The 20846-nt window shown below is 42.4% G+C and overlaps 1 protein-coding gene across 2 annotated transcripts; it reads right to left on the bottom strand.

The window, feature by feature from the left end:
* Nucleotides 1–834: 834 nt before the first annotated feature.
* On the bottom strand, nucleotides 835–20512 carry Sav1 (salvador family WW domain containing protein 1). Of its 2 annotated transcripts, none has more exons than XM_028858621.2 (5): nucleotides 20322–20512; nucleotides 18139–18585; nucleotides 9422–9692; nucleotides 4509–4652; nucleotides 835–2166 (listed from the first exon to the last, which is right to left on the bottom strand). In XM_028858621.2, exons 1-5 carry the CDS (start codon nucleotides 20413–20415, stop codon nucleotides 1959–1961), a joined length of 1164 nt encoding a protein of 387 aa, XP_028714454.1. In that variant the 5' UTR covers nucleotides 20416–20512; the 3' UTR covers nucleotides 835–1958. The 2 variants fall into 2 exon arrangements, with proteins under 2 accessions (XP_028714454.1, XP_037066486.1); XM_037210591.1 differs by lacking the exon at nucleotides 835–2166 and adding an exon at nucleotides 3300–3860.
* Nucleotides 20513–20846: the final 334 nt, after the last annotated feature.

Consider the following 20846-nt stretch of genomic DNA (forward strand, 5'->3'; position numbering starts at 1 on the left):
CCTACTTGAATTCAAGATGCATTTTCTTCTGATACCATTTCAAGAGGAGAGTGCCTGTCAGGGTGGCATGAGCACACACTACTTCTGATACCATTTCAAACTTAAGAAACACAAGCTAAAAAAAAAGTTTATTGCTTTATTTTTCTGGACAAAATTCTGCTGTGCAGCTTAGGCTGGCCTTCAGCTTGTGCCCCTCCTGCCTGCCCCCCAATCCTGAGGACACAGCATGTGCTCTCTCTGCAGTGTCCTTCATGTTCATACAAACCAGGGGGCCTAGAATTTATTTCTGATGACTGAAATCTTTAGTGGAGTTTTAGTAAGTAAACCAAATGCGAGAGGAAAATAAAACGAGGTGGGAGGCTGAGTGTGGTGGCACACACCTTTAATCCCAGCCCTTGGGAGGCAGAGGCAGGTGTATTTCTGTGAATTTGAGGCCAGCCTGGGCTACAGAGCGAGATCCAGGACAGCCAGGACTGTTCCACAGAGAAAGCCTGTTTCTAACAAACAAACAAAAAAGGGCAGTGGGAGGGGAGAGTGGTAATGGGGAAAGGTCATGCCCCTTATCTATCTGGGAGCCCCCAAACAGGTTTAATTGTCTCAGTAATGGTGACCAAAAGCCAGTAGAGACAGGAGAGTACGTGCAAGTTCGCATCTGTACATCAGTTACACTTTAGAAGCACCTGGCCTTATGCTCACTGATAACATCCACCAGTCAGATTTCGGTTTCCACCTCCCTTTCATTGTAGGCTTCCTTGGCTTATGCGCCTTCTGAACAGAAAAGCATCAAACATTGTACTGAATCAGAAACACTGAAACATGGACTCAAGGACCAGATGGTTTCCACAAAAATATATTTAATAACTTGTCATATAAAATCAAACACAATATTTTATCAATAATTCAAACTCACTTCTAACAGAGAGTGCTTGCATTTGGGAAAACTAAACTAAACTATATACATATTCACAACACTTTTAAGCACAGCTGAAGAGCTATGAAACTCAGAAGTCTAGAGTTACAGCTGCAGGTCCATAAACTTATCTTAACCAAGTGTTTGGCTCTAATTATGAACAACTCTTAAGCCAAAAGCAAGACAAACGGGAAGGAGTGACCTGTTTCTAGACCTTTACGATGAATACTTCTCTAAGATAAAAAAGGCAATATAAAACTCACAAGTGACCAAGATTTCTTACTGGATCCCTGATTGTCAGTTTTGGCAACTTGGCCGAGCCTGGTGGAAGGCAGTGAGCTATGTGGTCAGGAAGCCTGCCCTGTGTCTCACCAGAGCCTTGCTAACTGGAGTTGTGTGCTCTGGCTCAAAGGAAGGAGGCAGTATTGGCAACAGGTGCACACGCCTTCCCCACACCGGCTAAGGCCTTGTGGTTAACGTATTGCTGAAAGGCTTTATCACCCCACTTCAAAGGTGCTCCTTACATTAGGGAGGAAGAGGAGGGCGAGATGACCACATACATCATACACAAGTTCATCACAAGAAAGGTTCCAAGTCCTATTTTGTATTTTGAGCTACACTCATAGTAATGGTCAATCCACCTTATTCCAGAAAGTACTTCACACCACAATAAGCAAGTTTTCAAAAATGTGCTCTTACCCTCTTCCTGTCTCTGAACAAGAAGAGTATATTCCATAAGAAGAAAGAGTGGTTGTTTGCTAAATGCCTGGTTATGATGATGTTCTCTTCTTGTACTCTTTTTCATCAAGAATATTCAAAGCAGTTTCTTAATATACAGCATTTGGAAGTGTATGCCATATTGGCTCTTTAAATGATAAAACTGTTTTTTTGGTTCAATACAAGAAAAAAAAAATTGGTAACAAAATATATGTAAAACTAGAATTTTCTAATTCCAAATAGTAAGTTGCCTTTATTAACCAAAGTACTTGTTTGCAGTCGTTTATCTGAAAATATTCGAAGCTCTTAGGAAGCTTGGACTGTGGTGAAATTAACTGAAAAACTTGTTGCCATGCTGCTGGGCATACCACTGCTGTCTCTGCTTGCGGTTTTCCAGCTCGGTGAGGAGAGCCTGTCTGTAGGCCTCGTACAGCTTAACGATCTGCTCCAGCTCCTTCATGAAGAGCAGCTTCAGCATTCCCTGGTACGTGTCCAGATCAGCCAGCTGGAAGAGCTCCCACTTCAAAATGTGGTCATATCTGTCAGAAAACAGTGTTCATAACAGAAACATAAATGTGCATTTACAACAATAAACTGCTAGATTTTATAGACATTTTTATTACAAGTAAACAAACTAAGTTTTATTTTAAAATGTTTGAGTTAGTAAAACTTTTTTTTTTTTTTTTTTTTTTTTTAGTTGGGGACCTGCGCTGACCCTGAACTCCTGGGCTCAGGATATCCTCTTGCCCCACCCTCCTCAGTAGCTGGGAATACAGGAGCACGATAATACACATGGTTCTAAATACACTACTTCTCCTCTTCCCTCTCTTTAAATTCTTTTACAGATTTTTATGCATATGAAGGCTTTGCCTGCATGCATGTAACTGCACTGTGTGCATGCCTGATACCCAAGAAAGCCAGATAAGATGTCAGATCTCCTGGAACTGGAGTTACAGTTTTAAGTGTAACTGGAACAGCTCCCACTTTTCTATGACAGGGAACTCTTAAATGAAGAGGGATAAGAGACTGAGGTAGAAATATAGAGGTAGAAGGACAGAGGGGAAAGAAACAGAAAGACAGGATAGCCTCAGGAGGGCCTGGATCCTTATCTACCAACCCCTTCTTTCTCTTCTAAAGGGCTATTTATAGGAATGCCAAGGGGGTGGAGCAAAGACCTCCCTCTAGCTCAGCCAAGTGTAGACCCTTCCAATCACCTTGTAACCATGCACATGGCCAAGCAATCCTCTAATGCAGCCCTGCTGGGTAAAGCAAGCACAGATCTCACCTAGGATACCTTTGTGGGCCTCCACATTAAGTTATCATATGGCTCTGAGAACTGAACCAGAGTCTCTGCAAAGGCAGCAAGCACTCCTAACTGCTCTCTCTCCAGCCCTAAGTACACTTTTTTTTAACTTGAGAGATTTTTTTTAAGATTTATTTTTATGTGCATGGGTGTTTTTTGCCCACATGATGTGTCTGCACCACATGCATGCTTGGTGCCCATGGAAACCAGAAAAGGGTACTGGATCCCCTGGAACTGGAAATTTAGACAATTGTGAGCTGCTGTGTGGGTGCTAAGGAACTGAACCTAGGTCCTCTGCAAGAGCAGCCAATGGTCTTAACAATTGAGCTATCTTTCCAGTCCCAAATACACTATTTTTTAAGGAAGGGGGAAAAAACTGTTAAATATTACTTCAGATTAAAAATTAGTCCTGGGCAACCATTAATACCAACTCCAGTCTATAGTGGTTCTGTAATTTCCAAAAACCACATCCTATTACAGTTTTCAGGGTGAATGTCCATTATTAGAGGAATGTCAACATAGCAAGTCATGTGCCTATTATGTTGATGTCATCCATCATCTCAAATCACTGCAGGGCAGACATAAAAGGAAGCTTTAATTACAAATTCTAGTAGATTTCTTTTTAATAATCACTATATCCTAGCTAATAGGTACATTTGCCATTCCAAAAGGACCATCCATCTAATATAAAAATATATATGGCTTCAAAAACAAGACAATGAGCAGTTATTGCAAGCTGCCCAGCGCAGCACACAGTTCCAGCCATCTTGGGTGTGTGCACCAGGAACACCAGCAAAGCCCCGGGAAGCTTTTCACTAGACTTCCACTTGTATTCTCTTCCTTGAGGATGAAAACTCACTAACAGAAGACTGGTTTCTTTGCAGAAGCCTGGATCTTCTTCTCTTTTCTGGGCACTCTAACTCCTGTGAACTGGAGTGGGTGAAGAAGCAGTTACGTCTCAGGTGTTTCCCAGAACTGCTGTCACTCAGGTAGTTTAATTTATCTCATTTCTCTGAAATAAACTGTATTCCTAACAAAGAACTCAATTTCCCAGAGTGTTCTGCTTTGAGTGAAAGTTTCATCAGTGTACCAAGCTCTTACCTGGGTTCTTTTTTGGTTATAAGTAACTACATCAACTTACATGTCAATCTTATAAAAATGTAAATAAAGAAAACAACAAAAATTAAACTTGTCCATACTTAGTATTCTTAGGTATCAATTACCAGAGATCTGCACACAAAGTAATAAGGATTCAGACATCTTTCATGAATTCTTACTTCTAATCAAAGAGTCAAATGTTATAACCTCTGATATCCTTTCTTAAATGTTACACAGAGGTCCAATATTAGAAGAAAAGCATGGTACTTTACTTTTTTTTTTTTTTTTCCGAGACAGGGTTTATCTGTGTAGCCCTGACTGTCTTAGACCAGGCTGGACCAGAATGCAGAGATCCATCCACTTGCCTCTGCCTCCCAAGTGCTGGAATTAAAGATCTGCACCACCACTGCCCAGCTAAGCGTGGTCCTTAAGTTGAGCTTGTTAGAGACCCCAAGATACTGGCGCTGTGTGCTCACTTACTTCACAGGGGCTCGGGCATAAACCTGAAGCCAGTCAGGAATTTCTGCAGTATGGTAAGGATTTGCAGGGACCAGGAGGGACTGATTTCTTTCAGTTTGCTGTGGCTGGTATGTGATGGGAGGAGGCTGATCATACCGAGGTACACTAAGAAAAAAGAATTAACATTTATTAATACAGAACCCCCTTCACCTAAGCCAGAAAGTATGATGACCATACAGCTTTTTTCTTTTTTCCCCTGAGACAGGGTTTCTCTGTGTAGCTTTGCACCTTTCCTGGAACTCACTTGGTAGCCCAGGCTGGCCTCAAACTCACAGAGATCCACCTGCCTCTGCCTCCCGAGTGCTGGGATTAAAGGCGCATGCCACCATCGCCTGGCGACCATACAGCTTTTAAGGCTCTTCAATGTGCTTTCTGGCCAAACCGACTATCTTCCACCCCAACAGAACTTTCTATGTTGAACTGTGTGAGAGCTATGGAATTTGTCCTGGCAAACACCTGGGGGTGCGTACTTCTGTGGCAACAGATTTTTTGTTGGATCCGATCCAAAGAATGAGACGAGAGAAAACATTCTGGACGAGTTCAGTGAAGTCGCAGGTTTAACAGGGTTTGGTGGATGTTACTGTCTGTCATCAACCTGATGACAGACAGTGAAGATCACCAGTCAGCAGCATAAGCCAGATGCTGGCCGACAGTGGGAAAATGAAAGTGGACTAGGGATGCCCACAGACTCAGATCTGAGTGCCTGGTCACCAGGGAGCGGCACTGTTAGCTGTGGCCTTGTTGAGCAGGTGTGTCGCTAGGGTGGGCTTTGAGGTTTCAGAAGCTCAAGCCAGGCCCAGTGTCTCACTTCCTGCTGCCTGCCGACCCAGATGTAGAACTCTCGGCTCCTCCTCTCCAGCACCATGTCTGCCTGTGCGCTGCCATGCTTCCTGCCATGATGATAATGGACTAAACCTCTGGACTGTAAGCCAGCCAAAATTAAGTGTTTTCCTTCCTAAGAGTAGCCATGGTCATGGCGACTCTTCACAGCAACGGGACACTAAGACACAGTTGAATGGGCTGACCCTGTCGAAGAACCAGATCCGGAAGTCCCGGCTATGGTAAAGTTTTATGAGAAACTTGGCTGTTACAATGACAGAAGAAGTATTGGAAAAGTCATTTTCTGAGTTTGGAAAGCTGGAGAGAGTAAAGAAGTCACAAGATTATGCATTTCTTCATTTTGTAGACAGAAGAGCTACTGTTGAGGCTATGAATGAAATGAGTAGCAAAGAAACAGAAGGGGGGATTGAAACTGTCTCAGCTCAGCCACCACACAAGAAGAGGAAAGTGCCAAGTTGCTAGGCAGGCTTCCAGAAGTAATATATATGAAGATTGTTCCAAATAAGATGTTGAGGCCATGGTGGAGGAAGAGGTGGATATGGCTACCCTCCAGATTAGTACAGCTATGAAGGCTACTATGACGATGACTATGGTTATGATTACCATGACTATCACAGAGGACAGGAAGATTCCCTACTATGGTTATGATGACTGCTATGCAGTGAGAGGAGGGTGGGGAGGGTGAAGTGTTACACTACCACCAAGGCATGGGGAGCACCATGTCTACGGGGTAGAGCTAGCTATTCACGGGGGTGGTGGTGTGGTGGTGGTGGGGTGGAATATTATCTTAAGATGTGTTACATTTGTTTATGCTGTGGAAAATTTGTTTGATGATGCAAAATGTGTTGTATTTTTTTTTTCCTGAGACAAGGTTTCTCTGTGTTGTTTTGGTGCCTGTCCTGGATCTCGCTCTGTAGACCAGGCTGGCCTTGAACTCACAGAGATCGCCTACCTCTGCCTCCCCAATGCTGGGATTAAAGGTGTGTGCCACCACCGCCTGGCTGTGTTGCATTCTGTTATGTTGCATGTTTAACTCTGTGAAACTGTTACTGTGCCTGTCTAAAACACCTGATTGGTCTAATAAAGAGCTGAATGGCCAATAGCAAGGCAAAGAAAGAACAGGTGGGGCTGGCCGGCAGAGAGAGTAAATAGAAGGAAAAATCTGGGAGAAGAAGAGAAGCAAGAAAAGGAGGACTTGAAGGGCCAGCCACCCAGCTGCACAGCAAGACAAGGAGTAAGAGTAAAGAAAGGTATACAGAAATAGAGAAAGACAAAAGCCCAGAGGCAAAAGGTAGACAGGATGATTTAAGAAAAGCTGGCTAGAAAGAAGCCAAGCTAAGGACAGTCATTTGTAAGTCATAATACATCTCTGTGTGTGATTATTGGGGAGCTGGGTAGCAGGGCCCCCAACAACAGGGGGATGGGCACATTTGAGATCACCAAGAGGCTCAAGATCTGTAGAACAGTAGAGAGGCCCTTGTCCTTATGGAGCTCAGGGCAACTGAGGGGGCAATGTAGAAGGAAAGAAGAAAGCAGATGGATACAACCAGCCTGATTCCAGAATGTCATGAGGCCAACAACTAACAGAACCGTGTTCCTAACCCACAGATCAGCACTGCCTCAACAGGTGTTAACTATTCTGTTAACTATGGTTACAATAATGACAACAAGAATTTTATCAGGATATTTAGCGGCAACAGTGGGAACAGACAAGTGAGAAGGGCTGGACAAGGGTACTGGCCAGGTGTGACTGGCTCTAGAGCTACATTCTTCAAGACAAAGCTGCCTTAACTGTTTCATCTGTGAGGGCAGTTTGCTGCCATCTGTATTGAGCTGAAGAAATCACTGTGTATATAGCCCAGGCTTTTTAATCTTTCTTCTTTTCATAAGTGCTCTTGGACATTGTTTGGGGTTGTGAAGTTCCCTTATTATGGGGTTACAATGCTTTTATCGGTCCAGGATTCATTTTAGCTTCAAAACAATCTGTTACATCAGAACCTTCAGTTTGGACAGTTCTATTTTTCTGGATTCAGAACAGATTTCATAAGTGTATGAAGTATACTATAAATAAAGTACAAGCTAGTGCTCTGCCTTAGTAGTCTTAAGAAATTAAAGCAAACAGTCTTAAGGTTTTTTTGTTTTGAAAATAAGTTTAGACTATATGTTTAGCATTCCTAGAAACAGATTAACTATGCTTTTAAATGTTATAATTCACGCCTTTTTGAAATCTGTCCTACAAAATTTGTTTGATGTACATGTCCAAACAATGACAATTTGTTCTTTGATGTGATTCTATTTCTTGGTTCTTGTTCATGTGAAATTTTAACAAAACTCAAAAATCTATTTTTAAAAAAGCAACAACAAGTTAGACCTTCCGTATTTTAAAACATTTCTTCTGGCTGATATTCATTCTTTTTAATGACAGTTTCAGCAGTGATAAAAAGCTGGGCCTTAGTTTTAACCTTTATACAAGGCTTAAATTATAAGCACAGATTTCTGCAAATAACTAGTAACTTGCCAACATATATACTGGAAAGGTCCATAGCTTTTCTCAAAACAAAGGAAGATGTCTTCTTCCTGCTGACTGAAGAGGTGAGGTTGGGGTAGGCAGTGCAGCAGGACGGGCACTGGGCCAGGCCAAGCCAACACCTGGGCACTGACTAGAGCCCCTGTGAAATCATCAGAAAGACAAAGGCTCGGGTTTCAATTAGCTCTAACAGCCCGTGTAAGCTGAGAAGGGAGGCTGGTTATATAGAAGTGGGATGTTCGCAGAAGGGTACTGTTCAAAGTCCTCAACACCTGCAGCTACAGAGGGAAGTCTGGGAAGCCAGACTGAGCTAGTTCAGGCAGAAAGACAAAACGGAAGAGTCTGCCTCCAAACACAGAAGACATGTGAATATAAAAAAAGGTCACTGCTTTCTTAACTGGCATTAAAATAAGGTCTAGATTATACTCTGGTTAACAGTTCAGTTTACTTTAAGATTATTTATGTGTCTGGGTGTGTGTGTGTGTGAGAGAGAGAGAGAGACACAGAGAGAGAGAAATGAAACCATCATCTGGAAAATTGCTTTACGAACCATCAACACTTTACAGTAATACAGGGTGCGATAAACAGAAGGTGACCTTTCAAATCTGGTTGTACAGACTGCTACTGTATGACAGCAAACATAACCGTGGTCTTAGTTCTTCAAAAACTTCATGAAGTTATTCAATAAAGCTGACTAAATGCCACTAAATGTAATCACTGGAAAAAACAGACTTCCAGCAAACTGTATTAGGCCAGATGACCCTAGGCAGCATCTTTCCATGTGCTTATGACATTTCCCCATTGTACCCAGTTCTTGCAGCTAAACATGACTAATGTGAACTATTTGCTTCTTCACTATTACGTTAATATAGTTTTTATGTACTTTGAAGCACAGTGTCTATTTTATACTTACAGCAATCTCAATTGGATTAATCAAGTTTCAAGTGCTCAATAGCCACAATGACAACTGGCTACAACAGTGGATAACACAAGGCTTAAGTGTCATTCAAAACAGCCCAAAGAATTACTTGTAATATTTATTAAAAAGCTAGACTGTTTTGTTCCATTCCAACTTTTCAGTAAGAAAACAACATAAAATCGTGTCTGAAGTTGACTAAAGACAGCAAGATAATGTCAAATTTTCAAAGTATATTGACTTCCTAGGAGGTGGGTCTGACCGATGAGAATTTAAGATGAAGAGCTAGGAGATTTATTAACTTGAATTTTTGGGTATCTACAACAAAACATTCTGGCATCTCTTCTAATTGGAATCTATCGCAAAGATACATTTGTTTCAGGTTGCTCCAAGAGAAAAAAAATTTTAAAAACTCACTAATTATTAAAATTATTCATTATTAAAATATATCTAGGATAAGTATAAATTTTGAGAAATAACTATTTAAAATCTTACACTTCAAGATGCTTATTCTCTTCCAAATATGTGAGACCAAAATCTAACACGGGATGCTCTCAAAATAGAAAGCCAAAAATGAAGCTGCTACTTTACCTGGGAGCACACGGGTGCCTGTACTGGGCCCTTTTATTGGTGTGGTCCACATAATAGGTTCCAAATTCTGATGATTCGACTCGTTCCCACCCGGGAGGAAGTCCTTCTCGTTCAAGAGGATGACTCCAGTGAGTCGTGTTTGTGTTATGATCTATGTAGTATTTTCTCCCTCTCATTGTCCAGTCCACAGACCAGCCAGGGGGAAGGGGTAAATCTTCAGAGCCATGGTTAGTTAAATTCCCTAGAGATGTAGCAGCGACTCTTCCAATACCTGAAAGGAAAAGAAAATGGAGCAAGTGTTCAATTATCTGTTAAAATTTATAATTATGTCAGTATAAAATTTTCACAAAATTCATAAAATACTACTAAATTAGAGAAAGATGAACTGAATTTTGAAACAAATAAGAGTTTTGGCTTGTTTGTTTGAATCTTCCATCACCAGGGTACAGGAACACTTAAATATTTATACCACTAAAGGAAAAGTGAAAGGAAAAATAAATCTCAGTCAAGATTTAAGATTTGACATTTCATCCAAAAAATTTTTAAAAAAGCAAAAATAAACTTGTAAAACCATTCCCAGTTTATAATTTTTTCAAAGAATTGAGCTGCACCCTAGAATTTTTAAGTGCCCTAGAATTTTAATAATTTATAATTTAATAATTTTTAGTAATTATCAATGCAAGTCATACAGTCAACATGCAAATAAGTCAAACAGCCACATGCTGACCACAGCTAGAAATAGAAGTCCATGAAATAACACCACTTCCAACGGCTCTAAAAGTCAAAGTCAGGTTCCCAATTAACTGACATGTTTTTAGAATATGTACTATACATTTTATATATTTGAGCAAAATGTTTAAGGAATGATAATAAACTCATTTTTCAACTCTTGAAATTATACTGACACCCTTAATATGCTGAAATGTCAGAATCCCCGCTTAGATTAGAAGCAGTGTTTCTTTCAATCATTTCAGTATCTGTGTAAACAGCAGTGACAAAAATAATTTAGAAGAAACATTCAAATTAAGCATGCTTGAAAAGAAATGCTTCTGTTCAAACTCTGAAATTCTAAAGGATGAAATGTAACTTTATAAATAAATACAGGTTACTGGCAGGTGTTTTAAAAACTGTTTGCACCTAACATATAGCATAATGGGAAATGCCAAAGGCTAGTCACTGTAGCCTAGTCTACAGAAAGGCAGATGAACCACTGTTGTCATGGTAGACGATTATGCTACTGGATGCAGAGGTCAGAGCAGAGTACTGGACTGCACAGCTACACCCATCAAGACGCTTTCTACTTAATCTCTCTGGCGACTCTTGCCAGTAATCCCAGCACTTGGGAGACTAGAAGAAAGAATGCCACATGTTTGAAGTCTAGGATGCACAGTGAGTTCTAGGCCAGCTTGGGCTAGAGAAGCCCTGTCTCCCTGCCCCCCCCCCCCAAAAAAAAAAACAAGAGGTGAAAAAAGGACAGGTAATATGCTTCCTTCTTATAGTCATACTTAGAACAGCCCTGGGTGCCACCATCCCAGACTTCCTGGTATTCATCTGTCTTTGTGAGCAATAATCTATGGCAGAAAGGATGGTACGTGACTTCTGATATTAAGATACCATGCAGCTTCTGTTCCTATCAAGCTCATGTGCTTCCCCTTGGATCACATGTCTTAAAACAGTGCATATAATGAGGAACTGAGGCCTCCAGCTAAAATGAAAGGCTCTTGTTCACAGCTTCAGGAGTATTCTCTGAACTGTGCATCTAAGGACAATGATATCACAGCCCGGGGAAGCACTGACGTAATTAAAGCCCTATGACTTCATGAGAGACCCTGAGTCAGAAGCACACAGCTGAGCTGCTTCTGACATCCAACATAAATTCAAATGTCTCCTACGTTACCCAGTTTAGAGTAACACACAAATCAATAGAGATGAGAAAAATATGTATATGCACACATACATGTATTTATACCCATTTTCATAAAATGCTAAAATGTAACACTACAACAAAAATTAATGAAACTGGTTATTTATAGAAGGAATGGGATGATAGAAATGACTTTGTATCCCTGGATGGCCTGGAACTATGCAGACCAGACTGGCCTCAAACTCACAGAGAATTAACTGCCTCTGCATTCAGAGTTCTGGGATTAAAGGTTGAAGCCACCACAGTGGACAAATGAACAGCATTTTAATTGTCAACATAAACCACGATTTTCAGTATGAAAAAGTATCTGCAAGCATGGCAACACAGTGTGAATATATAGATTAATACCACACAACAAGACACTCATCATGTTTAAAGATGGTGAATTTTATGGTTCACATGTTCTACAGTCAATGTTTTAAAACAAAAAGTAAAAATCTAGGATCTTCATTTAAATCACCAATAGTATAAACTGATGAAACTGTTTCTAAAACAAATACCCAAATGTCTTTCCTAGATTTGTCCACTGAAAAATCTGGAAGCAATAATCCATGCAGTAGCAACGAATCCTAGCTGTGATCCCGATCGTATGAATCCCAGTCCCTATGGAAAGGAACCCGAGCTCCTTGAGGACTCCTTGAACCACAGGTGGATTCCAAGGCTGACACAGGCCAGACACAAAGGCGTCTGGAACGGCCAACCGTCCAGGCCCATTAGAAAGCACAAAGAACAGTGAAGACCAGAGGAGACCGTCGCAGGGGATGAGTGTCCACAGGAGCAGTTCAAACAACAGAGGTGCCCACTACAGCAGTGTAGCGACTCTAAATTCTACAAGTGCACGCTGAAGAAGCAACCAGTCCTGGGTCTGGATCATAATCACAAGATGTGCTTAACATTCTGTAGTCTCAGGAAGAACTATTCAAAAATAGAACAGACATCATATAGAAAGTGTCTAATGTTCAATGCTGTGGGATGTCATTCTGCATGCTGTGAACGTATATTGCTCTAATTGGTTGATAAATAAAACACTGATTGGCCAATAGCCAGGCAGGAAGTATAGGCGCAATAAGCAGATGAGGAGAATTCTGGCAAGAGGAAGGGCTGAGTCAGGAGTCACCAGCCAGACACAGAGGAAGCAAGATGACAAGGCAGAACTGAGAAAAGGTACCAAGCCATGTGGCTAAACATAAACAAGAATTATGGGTTAATTTAAGTGTAAGAGCTAGTCAGTAATAAGCCTGAGCTAGTGGCCAGGCAGTTATAATTAATATAAGTCTCTGTGTGTTTTACTTGGGAGGCACGAGTAGGAAAAAATTGTCCCGACCGCCAGCCAGCTGGGACACAGGAAAACTTCCAACTACAGTTCAAAGTTGGAACAACTTGGACAATAAATGACTCAAAACCACATTGTAACCCTAAATATAAAATAAACATATGTAATATATATGTATGATAGAAACTACAGAATAAGAAAAGAGAGAAAACTTCCTTAGTGGGAAAATTGACATGTTTAGATATTAGAGCAGAACTGCACATATTTAGCTATCCCCACCCCAACAGGGAAAGCTCAATATACTTGCCCTCTTCAAAGTGCATTAGTGTTAGTGACACCCCCCAAAAAAAAGGTCTAGAAGGGGGAAACAGTCAAGTTCAATGGAGAAATCCGCCATAGTAATAGCACATGGATATTGTGTAACTCCTTATACACTAGATTTCTTTTTCTTTCTCTGTCCTTCATCCCTCTTCCCTTCTCTCCTCCCTCCTCCACCTCTCAAAGCCAATAAAATAAGATCAATCTAATCAGGAGGAAAAATATCAGATAAAAATCATAGTGAGGGGGTTCAACAAAATGTCTGGCATGAACTCATCGACACTATCATGATCACAGAAACTAAAAAACCTAACAGTGGCAGAGACCACAGAAGGCTACAGATATGAGTGGATCTGGGAACAGAAAATGGATATTAATGAAAAACCTAGTTAAACCTAAATAAATCCTGGAATTAAAAACTTATCTATGAGGTCATGGAGATAGCCCACAAAAAAACTGCACTGTTTATCTTTGGAAGTGGCTGGGGTACCACTTCATTACTCTGAAAAATAGTAAATAAAAGGAAAGATCTAGTGTTTACCCCATCTTTCCTAAATGAATAACCATCAAAGTACTTATAAAAGAAAACTTTTAGAACTCCAACTAATAAATCAGAAGAAATGACAGAATTAAGGTTTCAGAGTTTACAACCCCCAACGAAAAAGATCATTATTGACTTCCCAAACCAACAGGTAAGCTTGCTGGAGAATTCCTGATGAGTAAACCAGGCTGACAGCGAGAACATGGTCAAACTAACATCACAGAGAAACCAGTCCTAACACATGGGGTGAAATGCACACAGAACCATATCCACCAGAACTCCAGCAGAGACTCATTACCATTTCACATGAAAGGAAAGAGGCCCGAGTAACCCAAACTAGCACAGATGGAATCTTTAAAAATTAGCCCCACACCTTTAATCCCAGCACTTGGGAGGCAGAGGCAGGTGGATCTCTGTGAGTTCAAGGCCAGCCTGGTCTACAGAGTAAGTTCCAGGACAGCCAAGGAGACACAGAGAAAATCCTGTCTCTAAAAAAGGAAAAAAAATTAAAAAGCAATTTTCTTTTTTTTTTTTTTCATATAAGAGACTCAGAATGGAAGTCTACTGACATTAAAAGCAGATGTTGGTTATAACCTAAAATCAAATCTTACCTTTTTTTTCCGCTTTTTGGTTTTTCAAGACAGGGTTTCCTGAAACTCACTCTGTAGACCAGGCTATCTTCGAGCTCAAAGAGATCTGCCCCCCAAGTGCTGGGATTAAAGGTGTGCGCCACCATTGCCCATCTCAAATCTTATTTTTAAGATAATATTACATTTGGAAAAATGCCCAATGAACTTGTACTTTCTGTGTGTGTTGTATATATAGTATGTATACAATAGTGTGGCTGTGTACATGTGTTCATGTTAGTATGTGCTTGTGGAGGCCCAAAGAGGCTTGAGGTTTAGATCAGGTGCCTTTTCCTCACCTGCTCTCCAAACTTTTTTGAGACAGGGTCTCTCACTGAATCTGAAGCTCATGGATTTACCTAGGCTGGCTGGCCAATGAGCTTCAGGGATCCATCTATCGCCGCCGCCTCCACCCCAACTGTTGGGTTACAGAAGCAGGCCACCATTCCCGACAAGGTTCTAGGTCCTCATGCTTGCTTAGCCAACACTCTAGGGACTGAGATATCTCCCCAGATCATACACTTCCATTCTAATTGTGATTGACAAGTTGTTTTAAAATCTACCTTTATTACAAAAACCATGTCTGACTGCTCCTAGGAGAGATGGGTAGAAATTCAGTTTATATTATTTCCTCAATGATATTTTACAAATCAGAATTTTAAAACAAGATTTCAACTTGGCATTTCATTTCTTCATATTTAAAATACAGAAAATTAGCTGGGCAGTGGTGGTGCACACCTTTAAATCCCAGCACTTGGGAGGCAGAGCCAGGCGGATCTCTGTGAGATCAAGACCAGCCTGGTCTACAGAATGAGATCCAGGACAGACACCAAAACTACACAGAGAAACCCTGTCTCAAAAAAACAAACAAACAAATAAATGAAATACAGAAAGCTAAGGAATAAAAAAATTACAAGTTGAGTATCTCTTATCCAGATGCTGTGACAATGGTGTTTTGGATTTTAGAACTGGTGTGGTGTAATATCCTGGGCATAGCCCCAAGTTTGCACATCAAATTCATGTATGTTTTACATATCTCTTATAAAAACAGCCTGAAGATAATTTCATATAGTATTTTCAGTGCAGCTGTCAATTTGACAGTGAACTTACTCCTGTAATCCCAGCACTAGGAAGACAGAGGCAGGAGGAGCATTCAAACTACTAAGTTTGAAGCTAGTTTGGGCTACATAGTGAATTCCAGACTACCCTGGGCTATACAGTGAGACTGTATCTTAAAACATTCACATGAATGCACACACACAACATTTAAAAAAAAAAATTGCTGAGTGCCGATTGGACTACGAGAGCCTTCACCCAGTAACTGATGGAAGCAGATGCAGAGATCCACAGCCAAGCACCAGGCCGAGCTCCAGGAGTCCAGCCGAAGAGAGAGAAGAGAGAGTCTATGAGCAAGGGGCATCAAGATCATGATGGGGAAACCTACAGAGACAAGCAAACTAAATTATAAACTCATGAACTGTGGACCAATAGCTGTGGAGCCTCCATGGGACTGGACTAGGCCCTCTGCATATGTGAGACAGTGATGTAGCTTGATCTGCTCTAGGAGTGCCCTGGCAGTGGGACCAGGATCCATCCCTAGGACATGAGCTGGCTTTTTGGAGCCTACTACCTATGATGGGACACCTTACACAGCCTTGGTCTAGGGGGAGGGGCTTAGACCTGCCTCAACTGAGTGTACCAGGCTTTGCTGATTTTCCACGGGAGGCCTTGCCTTGGAGGAGGTGGGAAAGGGGGTTGAGATGGGGGGGGGGGGAGGGGGGAGGAGGAAGGGGAAGGGATCTGTGGTTGGTATGTAAAATGAATAGAAAATGTCTTAATAAAAAAGAAAGAAAAATTGCCTCAATATGGTGTCATGTTCATGCTCAAAAATGTTTGGATTTTGGAACATTTCAAAGGTCAGATTTCTGGAACTGGGATATTCAATCCGTTTGAGCTATCAGTGATATTTGCAATATACAAATGGGAAAAAAAAGTGCAAAGAACTCAACAAATCATCTATGCTGGTGGTTCTCAATTTGTGGGTTGTGACCCCCTTGGGGTCAAATAACCCTTTCACAGGGGTCACCTAAGACCATCAGAAAACACAGATATTTACATTACGATTCATAACAGTATCAAGATTATAGTCATGAAGTAGGAACAAAAATGATTTGATGGTTGGGGATCATCACCACACCACGAGGAACTGTATTAAAGGTCGCAGCGTTAGGAAGGTTGAGACCCACTGTTCTACATGTACAATAAACACAGCTATTATCTCTGCTCTCCTTCAGTTAACAAGCTACGCCGTCAGTCTCCAGATCAGAAACCTCTGAACTAACTCACTCATTCACTCATTCACTCACTCACTCACTCTATTAAGCACATCCTTTGTACCAAGGTGTTATGCTAACCATATCTGACTCTTCCTTCTCCCTCATCTCCGGCCCTATTAGGGACCCTAGTTCTATGAATGTGGATGTGTCCCACCTTCCCTCTGTCCCTTCCAAATGTTTGCAGCAGGTCCCCACTAATTTGCTTTGAAGTATTAACCACTGGGGGCTGGAGAGATGGCTCAGAGGTTAAAGGCACCTCCTGGCTTTGCAGAAGACTTGGGCTCTGTTCCCAGGTCCCTTATGACAGCTCCCAACTGCCTACAACTCCATCCACTTCCGGGGACCCGGTGCTCTTGGAAGACACCCTGCACCACTTATCTGCCCAGTGCTGTGGAGGCCAGAAGAGGGTATCACCTCCCTCAAGCTGGAGTCAGAAGACTGTGAGCAGCTGTGTGGGTGCGGGAAATGAACCCAGTCCTCTAGGAGAGCAGCCCGTGCTCTTAACCACTGAGCAACTCTCCAGCATTTGATCTTGACATGTGCAATGGCTTCTTTGTTTCCAGTCTCGGCTTTCTGTTGGACCATGGCTCTCCATTTCACCTTACGTCATAGTTCTTCAAACAGGTAAGAATACAGTCTCCTAATGTAAACCACCCCTGCTCTGTTTGCAGTGGGTCTTTCTTCTACCCTGTTAATGTCAAGTCCGAGCTCAAAGCCTACTTCAAAGTCTCTCTGCTCCTTGGAGCGTGCAGTCCTGTAAGTTTACACTCCTCTTTCTTCCGACTCCCTCTAACAGTCTACAAAGGACTACAAAGTATAACCATTAGTCGTTCCAGGACTATTGTATGTATGCTGGTTTTGTCTCCCCAAATATGGTATCCCAAGAGGATCAAGAAAATGCTAGACACATAATTAATATTAAATGAAAATAATTTTCCTATGGCCAAAACAGTTGTATTCCAAATTGTTAAGTCAGTTTATTAGAAGTTGTAGCTGCTGAAAAGCCAATCAGCCTCACACATCGATCTTTATCCTGTCAAACTTAAGGCCTACAACTTACTAGGCGGGACAAGTTTTCTTTTTAACTTGCACCAGTTCATCTGCGGCAACTTTAGGAATCGGGTGGTGCTGCCACATTCCTAACCCCCTCCTTGGAGGAGTACCTCCGGGTCAGAAGGGAAACAAAGTGCAGCTCTCCTCATTACATCATCAGTATGCCCCAGCTGTTAGAAAAAGGCATGGTTCACACATAGTTAACCATTGGTAAGTCTTTTGACCAAACTGAGAAAGTGCTATCGACCACCCAGAGTGAGGATCACAGAAACTGCCGTGCCAGGTCACCAAGCATGCAACTGCCCACACCATGGATCCCTAGCAGTCAACACCTCTCCTTTCCTTTCCTAGGCTAAGACCACTTTGACCTTTCTCATTCTACCAAATCTAAATTGAGTTTCAATCTAACTAGAGACATTACATTTTTCACATTTTTAAACCCCGAAGTGTTAACAGTCAAGATGGTCTTGAGGTGAGCACCAAGTTTAATATGATGGCATAGTAAACAGACACAAGAATTCTGTCATCCACTACAGTTTAAAAACTTCAAGCAAGCAGGCAGAAGCAAGAACCTATGGAAGATCACCTTTTAAATCAAAATATCAGTAAGAATAAACCAATGTGCTATTTTATTATGTCAAGTTACCTGAAGTGTGCCTCCCCTGATTCTGTGGCATTCTTTGGAAGAGCTCATGGTTGTAGTCGTAATACCTGTAGTCTTCTTGTGCACGATCTCCAAGTGGCCGCCTTCTCTGACCATCAAAAAAGTTATCTGAATAAAAGTATCGGGAACCAGAGTCTCCATTTTCAACAGAGAAATTAACCTCTGTTAAAAATGACTGTGATGAGCCATACTCTCGAGGAACATCTGCGAGGCTCCTGACAAGATAAGAAGAAGGTGCAGACAGTCTGTTGCTTTCTCTTCTCATTACTTCGTGAGGCGCCCTTTGAATTGGAGTTCTCAGAAAACTCTGGTTTCTTGAAACTCCTCCATCTCCAGAAGCTGAGAAAGCATTAGAACCTGAATCTGGAAGGCAGATGTCAGTCCGTCTTGGAATTGTTGGACCATGCCGAATGAATGAAGGCATGAGATCTACGATCAAACAAAGAATAGCATCATCATTTCAACAAATAAGTACACTCTTCTAAAGTTGTTTGTCAAAATAACAAAGGGCTCCAGAAAACAAAATTTAAATGTTAAAACAGTACTAGTACTTTAAGTTGAGACTATTTTCCCAAGCAAATAGATTTCTAATCTGCATTAGTGTGCTATGTGGAAGCTCAGCTACAACTGAACCGATGCTGTTTATTGCCAGACATAATATGATACAATGTCAGTAAGGCTGACAATAACCTAACAAATCAGTGCAGTCACCAGCACCACGTATGACGCACTTTGGTTTTCACTTGATTTTAGTATTGCCAAGAATCTTTCTTCATGCAAACACAGTTTCAGTACAATAAAAAAATGCTCCTCCAAAACATGCAAAGGCAGGTTTCTTTTAAAAGATTTTTAATCAATAGTTTTGTCTTTCTACTCTCAGAATTACCCAGTTCTAGGTACATTTATCAAAACTAAAAAGCAAAACCTTTCACTGTGGAAACTGAAAAATAAACTCATCTAATTCCGAAGATGTGCACAAATGTTGAATCTACTGAAAAACAATAAGCCTGGAATTATGGCTCCTTTAAGAACAGATAACTCAAAGCAAAATAATGGATTGCTGAAAACAGAACGTGCGAACAGCTTAGATTTTCTTAGAAAGTGAATACCTTTAAAACATGAAGAAATCTGGATATGGAGCACATTTTCTGAATTCATTAAGTAAATGAAAGGTGTCAGAAGCTAACACTAAAATATCTTAATATTGGAATAATTAACAGTTGATGACAGAACTGTATCGAGTAATTCACTGATTCAACTTAACATGTTGCATGATTTCAAGTAATGTTTAATAAGCTTTATTTGCAGCAAAAAGCAAGCTATCACCTAAAAACAGAAAAACAAGCAATTAAAAGTAAAGTTTCAAGTTACTGACATACCCACCGGACCAACTTTGTCGTCAAGCACTACAATTATTAACATAACCTGTAAGGCTCGACACATGGTCACAATGAAAAAAATATGCTCTCCACCCCTTTCTGCGTGGTCTTGTGCAAATACTAGGAACCTCTGTGAACAATATGAGGTAATGCTTAATTTAAGTCACACGGTTACTACCAGCTTCCAAGAAGGAAATGTACATTACACAAGGGGCCCAGCTCCTAGAATGAGAACCAAAGGATTAGCTCCTTCTCTTATAACTATTCCGAATACACACGAATTTTAAAAAGAAAATTAAGACGTTCAAGTACAAAAACTCAGAGTCTTAAACGGAGAAGAAAAGCTTTGGGAGGAGTCAGAACATACCCTAGAAAGAGGAGGTTTGAGAAAGTTAGTAACTTGCCTGCTACGGCAGAAATTACTCTGAGTATTTTGCTTTTTCGGAATTTGAGGAGCAAAACCTAAAAGCGAATACTTTAGTGGCCGGTCCGCTCTGAGAGATGGGAGACTACAAGGCTGGGTCCCGCCGCAGGACTAAGGCGTCCAGTCTTCTGCGTGTGCAAGCTCGGGGGCGCAGGCGACTGTCGCCCGCGAGGGTCGCCCACCCCCGGGCACGCCCCGACGTACCCAGCAGAGAAGAGCCCCGGGTCTGGGCACTTTTCCTCCAACACCAGGCACAGCCAGCCGTGCATTTCCCCGGGAGCCCGTCTTGCAGCACCCGCCGGAGCTTCGGGGCTTCGCAGGGTCCCCCCCCCACCCGTCCCCGGCCCGCGAGCGACACTCACTCCGCAGCAGGGGCGACGTCTCCTTCTTCACGTACTTGCCCTGCACCTCGGCCGGCTTGGACACCTCGTTTTTGGTTTTCTTGCGGGACAGCATCCTCGCGGACGACGCCCGCCCCGCCTGCGCCGCCGCCGCCGCCGCCGCCTGCGCCGCCCCAGCAGCCTCGGCTAAGGCCGCGCGCCCGCCGCCTGCCGCCGCCGCCGCCTCCCGGGCCGGGGCCGCCTCCGCCTGGGCTCTCCGCCGCCCGCGCCCGCCCGCAAGCTCCGCCGCATGTTGGCGGCGCTCAAGCGCGCCCGCCGCCGCTCAGTGGCAGGGCAGCTCCTCCCGGGAAGTCAGCCGGCTCGGAGGAAACGCCGCCGCCGCCGCCGCCGCTGCTGTCGCCACCGCCGCCCGGGCCCACGGTGACACAGGCCGCGGCCGCCCGCCAGGGCCATGGTCCGCCGCCGCCGCCGCCCGGGAGCCGCTACCGCCGCGGCCACCGCCTACGTCCGGTAAACTTTCCCCGCGCCGCTGGGCATGCTGGGAAA

The sequence above is a fragment of the Peromyscus leucopus genome, chromosome 14, assembly GCF_004664715.2.
Source record: "Peromyscus leucopus breed LL Stock chromosome 14, UCI_PerLeu_2.1, whole genome shotgun sequence".
Lineage (NCBI taxonomy): Eukaryota > Metazoa > Chordata > Mammalia > Rodentia > Cricetidae > Peromyscus > Peromyscus leucopus.